At 31.5% G+C, this 18,158-nt stretch overlaps 2 protein-coding genes across 2 annotated transcripts in view; both read right to left on the bottom strand.

The window, feature by feature from the left end:
• The window catches only part of ctrip (E3 ubiquitin-protein ligase ctrip), a 50,351-nt gene extending 36,747 nt beyond the window's left edge, over positions 1-13,604 (bottom strand). Inside the window, exon 1 of the mRNA XM_068772733.1 lies at positions 13,287-13,604. The gene's annotated coding sequence lies outside the window, so the exon portion shown is untranslated. The remainder of the gene's footprint in view (positions 1-13,286) is intronic.
• Positions 13,605-14,632: 1,028 nt separating this feature from the next.
• Positions 14,633-17,264, bottom strand: LOC137929892 (zinc finger protein ZFP2). Its single transcript, XM_068773020.1, has 4 exons — positions 16,323-17,264; positions 15,698-15,895; positions 15,445-15,548; positions 14,633-15,109 (listed from the first exon to the last, which is right to left on the bottom strand). Exons 1-4 carry the CDS (start codon positions 17,167-17,169, stop codon positions 14,633-14,635), a joined length of 1,626 nt encoding a protein of 541 aa, XP_068629121.1. The 5' UTR covers positions 17,170-17,264.
• Positions 17,265-18,158: the final 894 nt, after the last annotated feature.

Here is an 18,158-nt window from a genome sequence, read left to right as displayed (position 1 = left end):
TCTGCTCTAACGCGTGGTGTTGCCAGCTGTCGTGCGTAACAGACATGGCGATTTCAATCTAAGGACTAATTCCAATGGAAAGATTTGTCTAAATTTCAGTTACATTTGGTACTAATAAATGGTATAATCATTATTATTTCTGTATATATACATATATATTTATAAATATACACGCGCATATATATATATATATATATATATATATATATATATATGCATACACCACACTTATATATGTACATATATGAAATTCAAATGCGTGGCTCATGTCAATTGAATTGTCGATTGAACTTTACTGCTATATTGCGAATGCCTATAATTCTTATTATTTCAGTTTGGGAATAAAAAATATTTTTTGAAATGAAGGAGCAAGTAACTTATTTATTAGGAAGAAGAAGTCATGAGCTGATCACCGTCTCAACGTCTACATTTGGAGATATTTGTTCTCGATAAAGACCGTAGTACTTACCAGACCAGACCATAGTCTTGCAATCAATGCGATTTCATAGATCAGAGTATAATGAATTATGTATAATAATAAAAAATAAATGACAAATATTAAGCCAATAGTGAATTAAAGTAACACAGTGGTGACAAAGAGATTTTCTTTTTTGATACATAATGTGTTAAAGAAAACGAGAAATGCATTTGCATGAAAAGTGTTTTCAATGAATTCCTGTCTTGTGGTCATCTTAACAAAAGATAGAATTTTTTTGCGACTTGACAAGTGAATATAAAACGAATTAAAAATTCATTCTACCAAATCAATTTATAAAAGTCTCTTATTATACTTGACATTCACAAGATGAAAATATTCGTGAATTTGTCAAATTAATATACAACACTGTCAGTATAGAGTGGTGACTATGACAAATGCACTATAATGTATTTTAAGTTTTTCACGATGCAAGAAATATTTAAATATTTTTTTTACTTTACATACAAATTTCAGTTTTATTAGCGTTAGTTTAACCGTTTTGGTTTTATATACTATTTATTGTGTTTATGTAAATATGATTAAATGAATATCATATATGTTAACTAGCTGATCCCGCAAACGTTGTTTTGCAAAAAAAATTAGTTTTTAATTTACAAATAAAAAATAAGGGTTGATCGTAGAGGGGTAAAAATTTAGGGTTGTGTGTATTTTTGTACGTAAATTAACCACCGTGATGTCGTAACATTTAAGGTCTTCTTTTTTATTTTAATTAATTAGAAGCGTACGATACACTATAGGAGGATAAAGTTTATAGCTTAGGACTGTAAAGGACAATACGTGCGTAGCGAAATGGACGCGTTGCGTGTCAGCGGGGGTGGAACAAAATCAATTCGTACATCAGCCGCTGCAGCAGAGGGGTGTCAACGACCGGCCCAGTGCAGTGTGCCCCCGCCGGGCCCAAATGCACGCGAGCACTCCGGCCGCCAGCCGGTTCAACGACCGCTTCGACCCTCCTAACAACCCTCGATATTACTCTTCATGAAACAAAGATCATATCTCAGGCACCCTTGGTTGCCCTTTCGTTTGCTCTCAATTTTTGAAGTTTACAAGTTTTTCTCCCACGGTTAATAAAAAAAAATAATGGTATTTATTTTTTACTTATAATAGATACAAATATACTAAAAACAGTTGCACGTCTAAATTAAAAATATAGCGCAGTGATTCGGCTGTGGATATTTAGATTGGTCAGTTAATGATTGTTTTACAGCCGTTAACAAATTTAGCAAGAGACTGTGGATATTTGTATCCCGCGTCAGGGACACGCTAGGCGAGAAATAAAACGGTGCCGGTCGTCGCCGAGTGCTCCATAAACCTGTTTCATGTTTGTATACATACAAGGTCAAATAGTAACGTGCGACATACAATACTGCAGATGTTGGTGCAACAGCGCCGTGATTACATTTAGCGAGAGCGATGTATATGTGGTAAATATAAAAGCGCGTACATGTAGTCGCCGGCGTCGCGAAGTAACTGCGCCGAGCGTGCGTCGCGCGCGACTGAAATAGGTGCGCTGCGCTAAATGAAATCGATTTGTGCATAATAAACCCGCTACCGAATACCGTGCGCGGAGTTTGAAAATTAAGAGCCCGGCAGCGGCATGGTAACGAGGAATTTCAAATGAACTCTCGTGGCGTTATGCAGCTCGGACCACGGCTCGCCTGCTGACCTCGGATACGCCTCCATGCTAATTTTTAACGCAACTATGTTTAAAAGATTAGATTAGTATTGAGAATGCAAGAATGTTTCGTTTTGTCCATGTAATTTTTTCAAACTGCTCTCGTAGTAAGTAGAATTTGACTTAATTTTCAACATAAATCGATGATGAAAGCACATATTAAGAGGGTCTTGAATTTATTACACAAATAATAATTTGTTCCATGTTGTGAGCGGAGGTAACCGGTGACCCCAGAGTTGATAACGAGATGCATACGTCGTCACGAGAGACAATGCTTTTGCGTCAGGACTTTTACAACAAGAACCGTGATTACTTCGGTTTATCAAAAATTGGTTTAAAAAGTAAAAGATTGTACATAAATCATATGTTATTTTCTTCACTTTATTAAGATTCAAAAAGGGTAAAATTAATATGATTTTACACTTTTTAGCTTTACAATTTATAATTAAGGATTATCTTACCTCTTACCACAATAGCATAGCTTTATTGATGTTACCAAATCAAGATAAAAGCTTTCATATATAATTAGCTTTCGTATATAAATATATCGGCAAATTTTCCTAGATATGATGTCGATAACATATAGATAGTAATAAACTCTGTAACAAGTATATAATAACAAATTTCAGAAATGTACAGAAAATTATTAACAACAATATACTAAAATAATTGTGAAGGTGCTATTGTACTATTAGGAAACTTTACTCATGTTTATTATCCCTTATTATTTTCTCATTAAATTGATTTTAATAAAATAACACAGCAAACCTTTAAGACGACTTCAGATTAAAATAATTATCGTTTTTTGGGGAAAAAAACGATAAATTGAAATGATTATACTCCATAATATCTTAAATATAAAAACAAGTTACCAATATTTGTGCAGAAATATTGGTAACTTGGTTTTATATTTAAGAAAGTCTACAAAAGTTGTTTTCTATTAAATAATGTATATTGTTCTATCTCGAAGCCAAAAATACATATACTTCGAAATGAATTTTATTAATTATCTAAGACAAAGGGGTCACGTAAATAATCTAGACACTGGAAGCATTTAGAAGGCATTTGTGAAATATATTTATATTGAAAATTATTACCAAAATATGAAATATATTATTAATTGAGTTAATAGCTTGAAAAACATCATTTAAAAAATACATGCCAAAATATTTTTGTAAGTGTTGGTTTATTATACTGAGGTTACCCGGATGTACAGCGCAAATACTCGTCGTATACGCCGAGAGAACAAAGGACATCGAGGGCTTAAAGTGGCAATGTAGTGTAGAACAAAAGCCCAAAGAAGCGTCTTTTAATGCCGCGTCAAACGGAGCTTGCCGAGGAATTAAATGAACAATTTATTTTAATAATACCCTTCAATACGTTACATACGGAGTAAAGAAAAAAATCGTTTCATATCAGTTAATAAGACGAATTAGTGTATAATAATCCGAAGACATAGGCTTTGTTTATTTTGGGAACCTCTGGCAATTTTTATTTTGTACCATCTCTAAATTTAATAAAACTGTATTCTAAAATAGTGACTGTAGTTAATAGCGACACTATTGTTTTAAGTTTATGCCACCTGAAGAGATGTTGTATGTTTGAAAATAATTAAATAAAATTTTGAGGCAAACATGAAAACAAAAGTGTAGGTTTCGGGCGCCGTTGACTAGAGAAAGCCAAGGTGGCGTAACTCTATCGCCGCCGTGGAGCCAGAAGGTATCGTGACAGCCGTTTGAGCCTCTTGCATAACGCACAACGCTCGCGGCGACGCGGCCAAGACTACAGTTAAAAGCTAAACATAAAATAATCCACGGCACCATGCTAAACAACTGTTAATCTCCACTATATCGGAATAATGTTACGATAAAAACTTGATGCTTTTTGTACTGTACATAAAAGTAATTTTTTATCTAGAAAAGAACCAAAACCAAATAAAGTGGGACATTGGATGGCAAATTGAGTTCAAGTGTAGGGCCGTTACGCAATTTGCACAAGTAGGACAATATTGTATCTCATTCGACCAACCCGCCAACCACCGCAGAGATAGTTCGTGTAATAAATAGCATGGTTCGGTCGATGATAAAATTAGTTTTTAGCTTTTCTATATATTTATATTATTAATCTGTTTACATTCCCTATGAATATCTTTATCTGCAAACTTATCACGTCACATGTGGTTCTAGGCCTAGAGAAGTGAAATTTGGTACGAATATTCCTTTGTCCCAGTAAAGTTCAGGTACGAACTTATTTTATAAAATCTCACCTGCTCCTTGGGGTGGAAGAAGGCGTTATTCGAGGAGCAGCGGGGACAGCTAGTATATAGTGTTGTAAATACGTTTTTGTACATAAATATTTTTGACTTTGGTTCATATAATCCATGCAACAAACCGATTTTTATTAGCAATTGCCTCCATTGATTTGATTAATTTTTAAATTATATTTGAATTTTAAACAGTAATTGAACTATCGTAAATTTAGTGTATCTTTGCAAATATAACCGTATTTTAGTAAAAACTTTCTTCTTTTTCTTTTTGGATAAACTTAATTGAGAATCAGGTCACAATATTAGATATAGAACAGATTAAAATTTCACACTTTCTACAATTGACTGTCTATCTAACTACAGATAAATAATGGGTATGGCTATAAATATCTCGAATCTGTTATTAGATGAGAACTTGGCTAAATAAAAATCAACAGAAGTGCAGACACCACGAGCCAGTTGGTAATAGACTGGTGTCGGTGTACCTATTTTTGTACGAGAGCCGGATTACATAACTAAGCCGTGTTAGAACGCTTTGAACCAACGGCAACCATGTGCAGCAAATACAAACTTCTTTCAAAACAGATTTCAATAAAAACACTTTATGTTATGGTAATAAAAGCAAAAAACTATACCTTAAAGCAATAGTACCTACAAAGTAATATTTTTTTGCATAATTAAACAACCGGTATTTTATGCAGAGCCATATTTTTTCAGTTCTTTTGTAATGAGAACGTAAATGTAAAAACTGTTAAGGTGATATTTTGGAAACAAATCTCGGAACACACCAAACCTGTAGATAAAGCGACAGAATAGTAGTAGCTTTCGGGTTCAGGACTACAACCCAATTTTGTTGGTTGTATTCTTAATAAGTACATCTTTTATGCGATATACATCGCTAATGACTAACAAAAGATGAAGAAAGACATCGAGGCATTTACCTGAATATTTTCAAAAAAATATTTAACACCATTCAATACACTGAGCTCGGTGGTAGTTCACTATACGTAACCTTTTTATGAAAAATTCAACAATAAGAATAAGAATAAAAGAGCTACGGCCAACGTATAGTAAGCAGACAGTAAAATACCACGCGGTCGATTACCTACTTAATGGTGATAAATTTAAGTCTATAACCGGACTTTCAATTGCTACTGCCCTGAAGAAAAAAGACAAGATAGCATTGAAAGAGTTCGTCATGTCGTTTCCGTCGAGGTGTTACAAGACGGACTCAATCTTCAGTGCAAAAAGACTTAGACAACATTACATCGAGTATAGAAAGATATAAAACCTGTAAAAAATTCAGGATATTATTAGATTTTCTTACAAACCTAATAAGTAGTTTTCTTGTCGTCGTCAGGCCATAGATGCCCACTGCAGAACATATGCCCTCTCTATCTATGGGAGATATATCATAATCGCAATTCTTGGCAAGTTGAGAACAATGCTGCCTATCCTCTGGAAACTTTGTTTGTGAGCAGTGGTAATACTACATAATTAATGTACAGAATGGATTAAAAAAAAAACTTGTGTCCCGGGTATCGAATTTGCCACCTTCAATCGTAATTTGCAGTCCTCTACTGCTGGGCGATCACAAATAATTCTCTCTGTATAATGTATCTTACAAATGAAGATATTAAACATTAAGCAGTCGGAACTAAAAAAATTATGTTAAGCTAATTTTTACCGTCTACAATGTCTCCGTTCAGACCATTAGTTTTCAAAGTGGTAGGAGTAGACCCCCGGGTTCCAAGAGAGAATCGACGGGTTCTCGAAAATTGATCTTCATATCTGTAGACGATGAAGAACTAAAACGTTGGCTTGACTGCAATAAATTAGGCAAGTTATATTTTAAGCTAAGCTTGCATGTTCCATATTCGTACAAGAGTACGCAACGCAAAGTTCCATAGTTAAATCTTCTTTACATTTTTGTCGAGTATTGTGAATGTGGTAAAAATGAAGCAGCATGGTGTCCATCTTAACGAGCTAAATTTTAAAAGCGGTCTATGAGAAAAAATCTAGGTACTTCTGACTTATACCTTCCTAATTTTTTCAATCCATGCTTGTGCACAATAAATGATATTATTAAAAAAATTCGTTTTTAGACTATATTAATTTAAGAAATAATATAGAAGTAGAAAAAATAGAAAAAGAATAATATAGAATTTATAATTTACATTTGTCAAAAAGTCTGTTCTACGTTTTCTTAAAAACATATGAACAACCGTAGCCGCGATACAAGGACGGTCGGTTTCTCAACACAAAATAATTTACGAGGTTTTCTGCAATGCTAATCATTGCAGATTATTCAGATCTTGACACCAAACACACATTGTTAGCTTGGGCATCGTTTTAGCGTTAACATTGCCCAATATTATTGATAATGCATGCAGTGTTACCATGTCTTTTTAGCCGTAATAAGTGCGATTATGTTATTAAAAGATTAAATAGGAATATATTCACTTACTTGCAAATTTTATTCTTAATTCATCCTTTATTACTAATTATCCGTCAAAAAATCGAAAAGCTTAAGAAAATTTTAATAGATATTTAAAATTTCTCTAATTTCTATAGATGTCAAAAATGTTTACAAAAAATAGTTTTGTATAAATTTATTCAAGGCAAACATTTCTAAAGCATATTTTTCGCATTCAAAAATGCTTCCAAGTAAATGTATTGCTGTCCCAGATACAGGTACATTTACGTAATGAATTTGTTCAATGTCAGATTTGCCTGTACTGAACTATGGTGTGCACTGTTAGAAACCTCAAAAGATAATAAACTAATTATAGTGATTGTTGCGCTATAAAAGACCAAGATAACAACAATATTATCAGGTTTGTACAACAAGCACGATTGAAATGTATACTTTGTTGTATCAAGGGTTTAAACACTGGGGCTTAGAAACACACGTCGCCGGTTAGGAACTAAGACACGCATTTTATATTAATTAATAATATAGAATAGATCAGAAGTGGTGATAAGAAAACAACGTGAGAAAATCGGAAGAGCGAATCCTAGGACATATCAACTATACTAATCCTCCGCACCACGCCTGTCTGGTGGATTTCGTACCATCTTCGAAGTAAGGCCTGTATCCCATTGTATTCTTAATGACTAATGCTGTTTGCGACGTATTATAAGATTGTTTGGTGGGGTGTGCACACTTCGCGAATAGCACTAAGTGTACTTAGCCTAAACTTCTACAAAAACCAAGCTTGAACCGCAGAATGGGTCGTAAGATTATGAGGGCCGTCACATGCAATTCATTTAGCAATACGATTCGTGGCCCAAAAACCTCTGAGCTTGATCAGTAACTATTAATCTATAGTAACAGGAAGGAACTAATGGAAAAAAAATTAGTGAAAAGTATTGAAAAAAATCTCTTTGCCATACAAACGATGAGACATAAGCTACCAGTAAATAAAAACACCTGCTTCTAGCTGCCAAGCATTTGACGTCAATCAAAACCAAATAAAGACGCCAGGATGCCATCTAACTAAAAACATGGTCTATCATAAAGCATTACAATCAATTTATCACATTACTGAAGTTTTGAAGTTACAATGAAATATAAACCTTATTTTTGTAAGCCAAATCTTTTATTATTAAGACAAATCAATAAATAAAGTGAAAACTATGAAGTACACTCCACTTAGTTATTTTTTCTATTGCATTACGATAGGTCAATTATTTTTGACTGTGTGAAGTTTGTCGCGGCAGCAAGTTAATATTATTAACAAGTCCGAGTATCACCACCGTGTACCCATACCGTCTCCGAGTGCGCCGTAGCCAATGAAATTACTTGACTAATGAAACGTACCATCTAGTCTAGCGCACGATCTCGTACTATAAAACCTTGTAAAGTCTGGACTACACATATACTTTGGCATAAAATTCACTATATTAATGAAGTTATGTTTTCAAAGGAAACATTTTCTTAATAGACTTTTCAATAGCTTTCGATATAAAGCATGTATAGACTGATAGTAAAACATTATAAACCACCTTGCAATAGGCTTGTATTCTTTAAATTTTAATTTAAAGGGACTTTTAAATTATAGACTTTCTGTTCTAGTTTTACTTGTATGCTGATCCGTGTCACTACAACTGTATGAATGTCACAGACATATTATATCATCTCTTAGCAAGTCTATACGTGGAGTATTCATATGACAAAAGATAAAAAAAAAAACGAAATTTGTTAAACTAATTAAAAAAAGGTTTGCGTGTATATTTTCGTTTAACCGGAATTGATAAGTGCAGAGTTTAATAATTTTATTCTCATATATCTTTTTTTAATAAAAATAGTTAATTTCAAAAAATACGATTATCAAAATTATGTGTTATGAAAGTAAGCAGGTAGTTAAATATATTTTTTTCAATAAATATCCACAATAAAAAATGACTCATCATGCTGCATATATAGCGCTGTAAGACGGGACAATCATTTTTTTGTACTTGTAACATAATACAAAATATCACATAAGTTGCGGGGTCGCGAGGAATACAAAAGATACGATCTTTTTATCTGTGATTCTCAGACAGGTGCTATACACGAAGGCAGTACCGGATCTCATATTCAGCTCAGTATATAATATTTATTTTATTTACGTCCGTATGTAAATAATTTTAGGTAATGTTAGGAAAAAAAAATTCGATTGTAATTGCTCGTATGCAAAATTCAACTATGTTTGCTTTTCTATTCTTTATTACAACAGTAATATTTTTTTAGTAAATAAGTAAATACAAAGGACATCAGCAACAAACAATTTATAAATTTAAAATATGTGACTAGTCACTCAACTGACATTTTCGAAGTAACATTCGAGAATTGATTAGTCTACTAAATATTAAATTATTATATATATTTGGTCAACCAGATTCATATTGTTTTGATGATAATATATACGAACGTTGTACGCAGAGAAGGTAGAAAACGAGAGGTGTCGGGCGCTCCCGGGCGCCGCTGCACGTCGGATCGATACGGACGCGGCCCTGCCGCCACTGCCACCTTGTACCCATGCCAATTCAACAAAGACAGACTCTCTCTTTGTTCATAACAAAAAATCAACCACGACCTTCAAATATTCGAACAGATGACAACGTATAAAAGAAACTATTTCTTCAAAAACGATTTCACCTTTTCAACGAGAAAGATTTTATTACCGCTGACACCTTTAGTATTGTTTAGTACAGCACATCCGTTTAATATATTACTTCGACGTGATTTACTCTGGGGAGGCAAGCAGTGCTTAGATTAGTCATTCATTTCATTAAATCTGACTGTGCAAATCTATTGTTATGGAAACAAAATTATTATTATTACATTTCTTTGTCACGACAAGAATGTTTTCTCTGTGTCTACTGTTTCAGAATTTTGCAGAATAGACTTGTCACGTACATAAAACAAATAGGAAAAGTGAAACCAAAATTATGATAAATTAAATGATTACTACTGTGTCGATATACGTAAAAGTAATTGCAACAAAGTAATAAGATCCTGGTTTATCATTATAAATTTTCGATTAATAATGATATAAAATAATATAAATTTGATTTATGCAAACTTAATTACAATTAAATATGCACAACCGTGTCTTCTCGATAGACTTTATGTGATTATAATTAATGACATTAGCATCGGCTACAGTGTTTTTAATTATTAAAAAAAAATATTTAATAATGCATAAAGATTTTACGTCACTATGCTTTCATTGTTAAATGAACTATCCGCTTCTATTTGAACGAACAAGAAACTGGAGATGGTTAACCTCTTTTACCCGCTCTATTATTTAAAAAGAGAAAACTTCAAATTTAACAAATGAGTAACTTAAGAAACTTGAATTGAAAACAAAGCATGAAACATATTAACTACAGTGTAATATAAGATTAATTAAGCCAAAGTCGCTAGCCCAATAGTAAGCTTACAATCGTACGTCTTGAATTACATTTCTCAACTGTCACCTACTTTTTGTTTTTATTATAATAAGACACCGCTATCATTGCTGCTCACAAACAAAACAAAATGTAGTAAGAAATACGGCATTTCTGCGACTTTTTCAGAATCTGCGCACTATTTCGCTATAATAGGATAGTGCATAAGGTCAGTTCTAGTAATATTAAAATTCCATTGTTATTAAATGTTGTTTTTGGAAATATAATCGATTACTTGTACAAAAAATGTTATTTAATAATAGATTTACTGCGAATTATGAAACAATTAGTCATAGCAGGATTATCTGTCTTACGAGGAAGGATATGTCTTTATTCAAAACACAATGTTTAAAAAAATAACATCCCTGTGGATAAATTCATTTCCCTTAGTCATATCCATTTGCCATAATCGTAATTTAAAGTAGAATTTTTTATTCCGTACATAAACTTATTTCGATTTTTTTTGTGGTAACATGACAATAATTTGAATACGCGAACCTATCTAAAATGCGACAGCTATCAAAAAATTGTACTCAACAAACGAGGGTTACTCAAAATAATTTATATTTTGATTCAGAATTTAGCAGCCATATGCAGTCGATAGTAGGAAAATATACTCCAAATTGAAATTGCTTTAAATCTACAAAAATACACTACATAATTTAAAATCTATAAATATACACTCCAAAGCTGCTCCTTTCTGTTAAAATTGAGAAAATGCACGTATTATGAAATGAAAATAAAAAAAAAAAAAAATTAAAAATTTACCTAAACAAATCTGTACTACGGTCACTAATGATTGCGAAACAATTCCGCACCGGTAAGCGGGGTGAAAGCGACTGTTTCTCCCCCGCAGATACAGCTGTTCAATATCCCCAACCACAAACACATTAAACTAATTAAATTAAAATACCAATTATAATACTGTATTCCTTTAACACAACATAACTTAGTCAAAACAAAATGGCCTCTCAGGTTGCGATATGTTATCGCGTTGACAACGTCGCCGTATAATTCCAGGCATCTGTGAGCGCCATTTAAAGGAACAATGAACAACAATTCATAAAATAATTTGCTCACTCGGCAAAAATACGTGATTCATACACCAGCTACAGATTATCTAAGGTGTTTAAATACATAATAATCAAAAACTTGAATCGAAAAACCAACTTTCGGACTTCTATTTATTCATGAAGTTAGGACACGTGAATCCTTACATTATTAGAAAATGAAATGGTTTATGCACTGAAAATAATTCATACAGAACAGAGAACATTTTAAAATTAATGGAAATGTTTAAAAAAATACATTTTTATTTTCAAGAAACTAAATGTTGTTTAAAATTAAGTCATGTTCTATTGTATAATTATAAATTTTTGTGTTAATGTAAAAACCTTGTTAAAAATATTAAACCAAATCAGTTTGTTTGTGGTTCAACACATTTTTTAAAATGTCTTGGGTACAATTCATTCACTCTGTATATGTAGGTTATTTATAAAATTACCATATTTTTTACTGTATTTAATTCTTTTATTATCTAAATTAATTTTGAATCTGACATTCATATATAAGGTAAGAAATATGCCTCAATAGCCCATTTAGAGTTATTTTTGATATTTGCTATTAATAAATTTGTTCATAATTATAATTTTTTTTAAATGATGTTAAGACAATGATCATTAAAATTTTAATGTAGGTTGTTTCAATAAGAAAAAAAGATTTTAAGATAGCATTATTGTAAATTTTGCTATTAAAAATGTAAAAATATCTACCATCCTATTACTTCTGTACTTTTATATGTAATGTGACAAATCTTAACAAATAGTCTTATATGTAAAATTCCTTAAAAGGGTGAGCCTTTTATGCTGCACACAAGATTGCAAGAGGATATAAGAAGATGCAAGATTATAGTCATTCACTGGAATGAGTGGGGCAATTAGTATTACCATGTTCATTGTATAGTTACATAGAAGGTCCCTTTTTATCATATATTTGTTTTCTTTTACTATTAATTTGGTTAAGCTAATCAATACAAGGTCTGAACACTACTAAATAACATTAAGTTTACGGAAATCTATTTTAAGATTTTATATTTCACCAGTCATAGTTTTACAAATTTCTCTACTATTTTGATCATCATTTTTGTCGGAGGATGTTCTCTTATGAACATGCACTTACACCATCGACTTTCAGGATTGGATGGAAGCAGCCTGCACTCAGTGCTTTCTGATAAACCAAACAAGATTGTCTATCCACCTTACAAGTGCTACTGAGCTTGTCGGACCATGGTCTGTACCCCAGAAGCTTAAGGCTTTGGAGGCCATCACTTTGTGTGCTATCTGATCTGCCCAATGCTAATACAACATGTCAATCCACTGAATTGTGCCAGTTGCTTTCTTTATTTTCTACAAATCTCTAACCTGTTTTAATCACGAGTAATTAATAATAACATTTCAACAGGTGAAATATTAAAATCAATTTTGGAAGGTAGATATTAAAAAAATTAAATTAAGTTTTGAAAATTTCATTGTTTAGTTCAAGATTAGGCATAGTAATTTTGTTTTTTTAACAAACAATAATAAAATAATTATCTAATTAGTACAAAATCAGATTTTAAAGTAGAGTTAATTTTATTTAATCATATTACTCAAGACCAATTTTTTTCTACAATATTTTTTTAATGTACATAGTACTTTTTTTTACATACATATATAGCTTGAAATATAAACTTCTCTTCTATTTTTATAGTTTGTAGTTGAATATATTAATTCATATGCTAATACAGACCTCGAAGGAAAACAAGATGATTAGTCTTACCAAATCACAGAATGTCCTCTGAAATTTTATAAGACAAAGAATCCTTGAATAGAAAATTAAATTAAGCGCAATTTATAATGTAAATCACTTACCCACGGAAAAATAGTTTGCTGAAGTTCGAATCGTAATGAAACGGGTGTAGCCACCTTAGTTTATTAAACACATCATGTTTCAGAAATACGACGTAATAAAACTAAAAAGTATTTGTCGTAATGAACGGCAGTCTCAGATCGATTAATACTTTACTCGGTAAGAATTTTCCACGGTATAATTACATTCACTTGCAGTTCACATAGCGTCACTGTTTCAAAATGAAATGACACTCTTTAATTTTGACCCATTAAAATTTTCAATAATTTTCAAACACTCAGAACAAAAACAGCTGGCTGATACCAACGCGTATTTTTTTCTCATTCTCACCAACGGAATAGTGCAGTTCTGTTGTATGTTAGTACGGTAACTTCACAAAACCGGTATTGATTTTTAAGTGTCGGTTTTATTTTAATACTTTAACATTAACATAAAAAATCCAAAAGTATTTTTGGTAATAATAGTTATTAGAACTGTATTATTAGTACAAGTTAAGATAATTATTCTTAATTAAATAAGATTTTATAATATAATTAATTCATCCAAAATATCGATTCAAATTAATATAAATAATAGATAGGATTAAAATATCGGTTAATAATTATAACGAACAATAATACAAAATACACATTTTATTGATGTCCTGTATATATAGTAATAAATTTATGAAACATTTAATTGAACAAAAACGCTGTAACTCTCATTAGACTAATAATTTAAAAACAATTTCGTTTTGAAATCCTTTGCATCATCATTTTTTTTCAGCAGTGTTTTTTAGAGCAAAAATTTCTGCTTCTATGCTTAAAAATTTTCAACAATTTTCTTATCTGTTTTATTCTTAACTTCTTTTATTCATTTTTAGTCCCTTCTCCCTATTTCTCTTTAATTTTAGAAAACATTAATAAATTTATCCCGGCTCGTTTTAAAAAGTTTTGGTTGAAGTTTTTTCAACGTTCTTTGGGTTGTCTCTTATTTAAGATTTAATTAATGGAATAGCACAGTAGGAAAAACAATTATTTTGCAAGATATCTCCCGAAAAACTGTAGGTTTTTGAATTGAGTTAAAGGCCTTTATGATAGCCCGAGTAAAAATATTCCCACTCATTAATCGTGAGTAAGCATACGTCTTTCTTATTCAGGGCCAATATTAATGTTAAATATTTGTTAACTTCCGACGAGGTTAAAAGATATTTCAATATATTATTGTCTGCTACCCTTTAAACCATTAAAAAGACTGTAAAGCTCTTGTTGTCAATGCAAATGTCCCAGACGATTTTAATTAATTTATTACTGGCGGGCATTAACTCAAACTACATATCAGAACCATGTTTATTTTATTAAATAAGTTATTAATGAGTACCGATGTAGTTGTCATCATTTGTTAAACATAAGTTTTTTAATATTTCAGAAGGTGATGGAACACTTTTCTCGTTGATCGGCAAAGAATCGATTAGATCGTCAATATTTGATCCGAATATCTCATAGTCTTTACATTCTGTTGATTTGTTATCTGTTACTAATCCCGTGTCTGAACCACCGGTTAATAAATTTTGATTTTGTGTAGTATTGTTGAAGGCTTCAGCTATTATAGAGAAATTATCAGATTCCATATCTTCTAAAGATAATTTAGCTCCACTTCGAACAAGTTCCGCATTTGCTTCAGAAACTTCGACGTAATTTATATTATTGTTATAACGTTCTTCGCTCCCGGGAACAGAAGTATCTGACCCGTTATGTTTCTTTTTAAGTTTTTCAACTAGATCACCAGACTGTCTAACAACAGTGCCTGGTGGTTGAGCTTGACATTTATGAGTCCGTTGGGACACCTAGAATAAATAAAGAAAAATTAATAAAATCATGTGTTAATATTTCGTTTAAATTAAAAATACATTTTGACATTGATAAATTGAGAATTCCCTTAATCAGACTACGTGGGTTTTAAAAATAAAACGAGTAACTTTGGTATTTGGCACTATGATATTCCACCGTGCTCTTGCAACCCATTTGATGAAAAGTAATATTTGAACTGAGCGATTTATGGGTATTACCGTATTATTACTTAATTATAATTTTACAATAATCAAAGGCAGACATGGCAAGAGAAAAAGAAATGGCCTCTAGTAAACAATAAAAAGAATAGTTATTTTGTATAATTTCTTACTTTGTATCGAAAACTTTTCTCACAAGCTGTGCATTTATATGGCATTACTCCAGTATGTATCCTTCGATGTACTAAATATGAAACTCGCTGGCGAAAACATTTTCCTATAAATAAAAAATTATAATAAAGAATTAAAGTCGACTAAAAGAAGATTCTTTTGTCACTTTTGTTTAATTACTCGTTAATATTTTTAAATGTGGAATAAATGTATGAAGAATTGTTACGGTAATTATAACAAATAATTCATACTTACCACAAGTTTCGCAGGAAAACGGCTTTTCCCCGGTGTGTATTCGCTGATGATTATGCAAAGTTGATAATTCTTTGAAAGCGCGCCCGCAATAATTACATATGTGAGGTTTTTCATCGTTATGATACAGGAGATGTTTATGATAAGATTGTTGAAAGGTAAACGTCTTATTACATTGTGAACACGCATACGGTGTTTCACCTGAAAATAAAATGAAAAAAAAATAATTAAAAATAATATTATTTCTCATCAAAAAAGCTGTCTGTAGAAAGTTTGATCTAAATGTTTTATTTTAAATGTATAGATGCCAGGCGATATATCATATTGTTTTTCGTGATGGTATTTCCAATATTATGGCTAAACTTATTCATTAGCACTTTTATCCGTATATTCTCCTCGTCGTTTAGGGATGTAGGGAAAATAAGATGGTAATTTTTATATATTATATAGAAATATCATGTTTTGGGTGGAGATATATTCTAAGCAAAGCCATGAAGCACTATAATTAATGGCCTTGGTTAAAGGTAAGTATGCTCTTGTAGTATATGCTTAGCCTGTTCGAGTTAAAAATGACCTAATATATGACACGTTAGTAGTATTACCTCAAATGAACACCAATATGTTTAACCTGTATGAAGTCGTTTATGTTTTTTTAAAAAATACTTGGTCGTAAAACTTTTGCGACAGACATCGCACTGCCATTGTTTACCGTCACTCTTTTCTACGGCAATAGACTTCTCTTCTAAATTTATTTTCTCATTTTGTTGTTCACTGCTCTTTGTAATCTCTGAAGAATGAGAAGAAAAACCATAATGGGCTACTCTTAAGTGTACCATTAGAGATCCTCGCATTTTAAAATTTTTGGGGCACAAGTGACAATTAAATCTCGTGAAATTGTTATCAGATTTATCATCCACGTTATGTAATATACATTTATGCATTTTTAAGATATCAGAATCAATAAAATGTATTCCGCAAACATTACACTTGTTTTCAGCTTGTACAAGCGTTGTTTCCGCCTTCACTGTTGGTATGTATATTGGTTTAGTAGTTTGTATATATCGGTCAGCGGGTATGTCTATAATAGGTACGGTATTCAAAGCAATCACAGGTAATTTTGGATATATTTTAACGAATTTTACTGGAGCTGAAGTAGTCGTCGCTTTATTTTTAGCTGCCGCTGTTCTTGTTTTCTTCTGCGTTGCAGGTGGTGTTTGATTCACGTGTTTCGATTCCGATTTTATTTTAGAATTTGTACAATTCATTTCCGACAATTCTATTGGCGTCAACATCTGAACATGCGTAAAAAGATGTATTGTAAGTTTATCCAGCCCAATTATTTCTTCTTGACATATTGGACAAGATATGTTGTTTGTTGAAACGTATATCAATCTGTCTTTTAAGGCTTGTGCAGTTTTGAACACTCCAGTATGTAAACATATTGGACACGGTAAAGAAGCTGCTTCGGCACTCATTTTGATGATATTTTAAAGAATACCGATTACAATATCAGCAATGTGCTGCTGCGAAGGCGCGAAACTAAACCAAACACAAGTTATTTTTAGAGAGCCGTGAGCACTCTTTTGGCGGCATTTCAAGAAATTTTACTCCATTATGTAGGTACATATTGATGGCTAGTATATCAAAAATTTTATTTGTCCTTACAGAAAATGTAATAAGCTTTCTAAACATAATCTAGAATATTTATGTATATTTATTTCTATATGCTTATGTAATGGAACAACAAAGATTTTTACCTAAATTAATTTATTATAATTACAGACGACAATGTTTCTAAAAGACGTTGTAAGCTTATTTAACAAAATTTTAATTTATCGTGTACATAGTTTAATAATGCCCTTTAAACAAATGCCTAGTAAACCTTGATTACATAGCGAATATACTAAAAATTATTATATTTTGTTTATTTTAATGATTGGTGTTTCATAAAAAGATTTAGGTTGGCTGTAAAAAGTAGATATATTTGGGTTTGTGTTTACATGGAACTCATCGGAACCTAATTAAAAACAATTAAAAAGATCAATTATTTAAATTTAAAGTATAAATAACAATAATATTTTACGTATCTTTGTACTTTAATTACAAATAATCATATGATAGACGAAATATGTGTGTGTTTAGGTGATGGCTTTTTAATACGTGAAATTATATAAAACCAATTTTTATGTAACTTACATAAGTAATTAAATTTTGGTTATCATGTCATTTTTTCATCACTTTCACATTTAGTTCTATCACTACCTTCAGGTGTTTTTTTAAAATAGTTTTTAAGCTGTACAAGTTGATCGTTTTTGTGTGCATATAATATTTTGTCTTGGGTAAGAATGAAGATGAGGAGAAGCATTTTTCTTAAAATTGTCGGTTGAACCAGGTAGTATTAAAATAGTATTGTCAGGTGTAAACGATGCTTAGTCAAAAATGTATAGACACTTTTACGTCGATA

This window comes from Battus philenor, unplaced genomic scaffold, assembly GCF_028537555.1.
Source record: "Battus philenor isolate CCGP_79_NKW_IND1 unplaced genomic scaffold, ilBatPhil1.0.hap1 SCAF_5, whole genome shotgun sequence".
Classification (NCBI taxonomy): Eukaryota; Metazoa; Arthropoda; class Insecta; order Lepidoptera; family Papilionidae; genus Battus; species Battus philenor.
The sequence above is the reverse complement of the archived record's forward strand: the minus strand, read 5'-3'. Positions and strand labels throughout refer to the sequence as shown.